At 40.0% G+C, this 2,672-nt stretch overlaps 1 protein-coding gene across 1 annotated transcript; it reads left to right on the top strand.

Annotated features, from left to right (window-relative positions):
• Positions 1–222: 222 nt before the first annotated feature.
• Positions 223–1,149, top strand: LOC124960521 (olfactory receptor 4C45-like). The gene has a single exon (XM_047519339.1). The coding sequence runs from the start codon at positions 229–231 to the stop codon at positions 1,147–1,149; it is 921 nt and encodes a 306-aa protein (XP_047375295.1). The 5' UTR covers positions 223–228.
• The last annotated feature ends 1,523 nt before the right edge of the window (positions 1,150–2,672 follow it).

Below are 2,672 nucleotides of genomic sequence, written 5' to 3'. Positions count from 1 at the left end.
CTATTTTATTAAAATGAACTTGGTGATATCTGACTTCCTTCTGTTCTTTAAAACTACCTGCAAAAGACCTGAAGTGAACAAAGTCTAAATCCATGGATTGCAGAGAACGAGTCTAACAGGCAATGGAATACTTTAACAAGGATTTGAAGTATCAGCACTTTGAAATACTGTGATTTTTTTTTTCAAATTAAACATATGCCCCAAATACAAGCCAAATTGGGAGGAAAGATGAGCAATGTAACAGAATTCATACTGCTGGGTCTCACTCAAAATCCAAACCTGCAGAAATTCTTATTTACTGTGCTTTTCGTGACCTATGTGATCACATTGGCAGGTAATATGCTCATCTCTGTCACCATCTTCATCAGCCCAGCCCTGGGCTCTCCCATGTACTTCTTTCTGTCCTGTTTGTCCATTATAGATGGTTTCTATTCTTCCTCCATAGCACCCAAAATGATCTTTGACTTGATCTCTGAAAAGAACACCATATCCTTCAGTGGCTGCATGACCCAGCTCTTTGCTGAACATTTCTTTGGTGCAGCTGAGATCATCTTGCTAATGGCCATGGCCTGTGACCGCTACGTGGCCATCTGTAAGCCCTTGCACTACATGACCATCATGAGGCGGCAGGTGTGTGTTTTCCTGGTGGGGGCGGCTGGGGTCTTGGGGTTCATTCATGGGGGCATACAGATTTTGTTTATGGCCCAGTTACCATTCTGTGGCCCCAATATCATCGACCACTTTATGTGTGATTTAATTCCTCTCCTGGAGCTGGCCTGCATGGACACCCACACTTTGGGGCCCCTGATTGCTGCCAACAGTGGGTCACTGTGTTTGATCATCTTCTCCATGCTGGTGGCTTCCTATGCGGTCATCCTGTGTTCCCTGAGGACTCACAGCTCTGAAGGGCGCCGCAAAGCCCTGTCTACCTGTGCCTCTCATGTCACGGTCGTTGTCCTGTTCTTTGTGCCTTGCTCATACCTGTACCTCAGACCTGTTGTCTCCCTCCCCAGTGACAAAGCTGTGACAGTGTTTTGTACCCTAGTGACGCCTATGTTAAACCCTTTGATCTACACCTTCAGAAATGAGGAAGTGAAAAATGTTATGAAGAAGCTCTGGGGTCAAATGCTGAAAGCAGATCACAAATAATCCCTGTGGTCAGTGTGTTCAGGCAAGAACATTGAGTGATGGTCTAAAAAACTCTGTTCTCCTTGACTGATTCAAATTAGTAAGGTCAATTATTCTATCTGCATCAAAATTTTAATTGGCATACAATTGTACATATTCATGGGGTACAGTGGGATAATTCAGTACATGTAGAGTAGATAAAATAATCGAATCAGGATATTTAGAATTTCCACCTCCTTAAACTTTATTAGTTTTTCATGCTTGAAATATTTAAACTCTCTTTTCTAATTGTGTACAAAATATACAAAATATGTACTACAATCACCCTCCTGGGCTGTAGAACATTAAAAATGATTCTTTCTATTAACTTTTAATAATTTTTTTTCATCTGTGTGACCAAAATGCCTTACAAGAACTTAGAGGTTTAAAAGTTGATTTGAGTTCATGTTAGTTTTCTGGGCCCAACATGTGGTAGGACATCCTCGTGGAAGGCATGTTGGAGGAACACTCACCCAATCATGCCAGCTAGGAAGAAGAGAGAGAGGGAAGGTAGGAAGGAGCCACAGAGAAGATCCATCCTTCCAGGGCTTGCCCAGGAGACCCACCTCCTCCAGCTTCACCCCACCTGCTTACACTTACTCCTTAGTCCATCCATTTCAACTATGAGGAACTAACTAGGTTACAGTCTCATAATCATTTCACCTCTGAATATTGCTGCCTTGACAAGGAGTCTTTGAAGGACAACTCATATCTAAACCATAAGAAAGTTCATTTTGGTTCTCATTATCCAACCTTCTTTGTTCCTCCTCCTCTTCCACATACTTCCTAGACTCTCTTGAACACTGTTCTACTCACAACTTCTTTGAGATCAGCTTTTTTAGCTTCCACAGTGGTGAGACCATACAGTATTTGTCTTTTTTATTTCCCTTACATCACATGTAGATTTCTATTCATGTTTCTACAAATAACAGAATTTCATTCTCTTTGTGGCTGAATAATATTTCACTCTATACACACACTATTGCATATGCATATGATGTGCACACATCATATTTTCTTTATCCATCTTCCATTGATGGACACATCAATTTTTATTAGTAGCCCATACAGGGAGATAGGCTGACATACTTGTCAAGACATGTTTGGAAAAGTGTCAAAGACCATAATACTTGAAGGAATGCCTGCATTGCTTCATTTCTTGAAAGTAAGAATAAATATAATCCAAATCCAACTTGGATTATTATCATCTTTACACCAAAGCACTCATAAAATATAGTTTTAATATTTTTATGAAAAGACATATGAGGGCAAAACTACCAAAGATTTACAGGAGTAGTACTGCCAGCCTCATTGTTGTGTGACACATACCAAGGGCAACATTCCTGATGCCTTTTATGCTCTTCATTACAGCCATAGTGAAGTTTATTTTAAAAGAGAAACAGAAACTACACAAAAAAAGACTGAAGAGCAGTAGGAAATGTCTTTAAATGTACATTCAAAATATACATCTTTATCTTCATGAGGTTGCAAGGTTAATGTAAGTT

The sequence above is a fragment of the Sciurus carolinensis genome, chromosome 11 (genome assembly GCF_902686445.1).
Source record: "Sciurus carolinensis chromosome 11, mSciCar1.2, whole genome shotgun sequence".
Lineage (NCBI taxonomy): Eukaryota > Metazoa > Chordata > Mammalia > Rodentia > Sciuridae > Sciurus > Sciurus carolinensis.
This window is presented reverse-complemented; position numbering and strand designations above follow the sequence as displayed.

Bases quoted from the DNA above. Each gene is read 5' to 3' on its own strand.
- LOC124960521 (XM_047519339.1), top strand. From the start codon at position 229: ATGAGCAATGTAACAGAATTCATACTGCTGGGTCTCACTCAAAATCCA.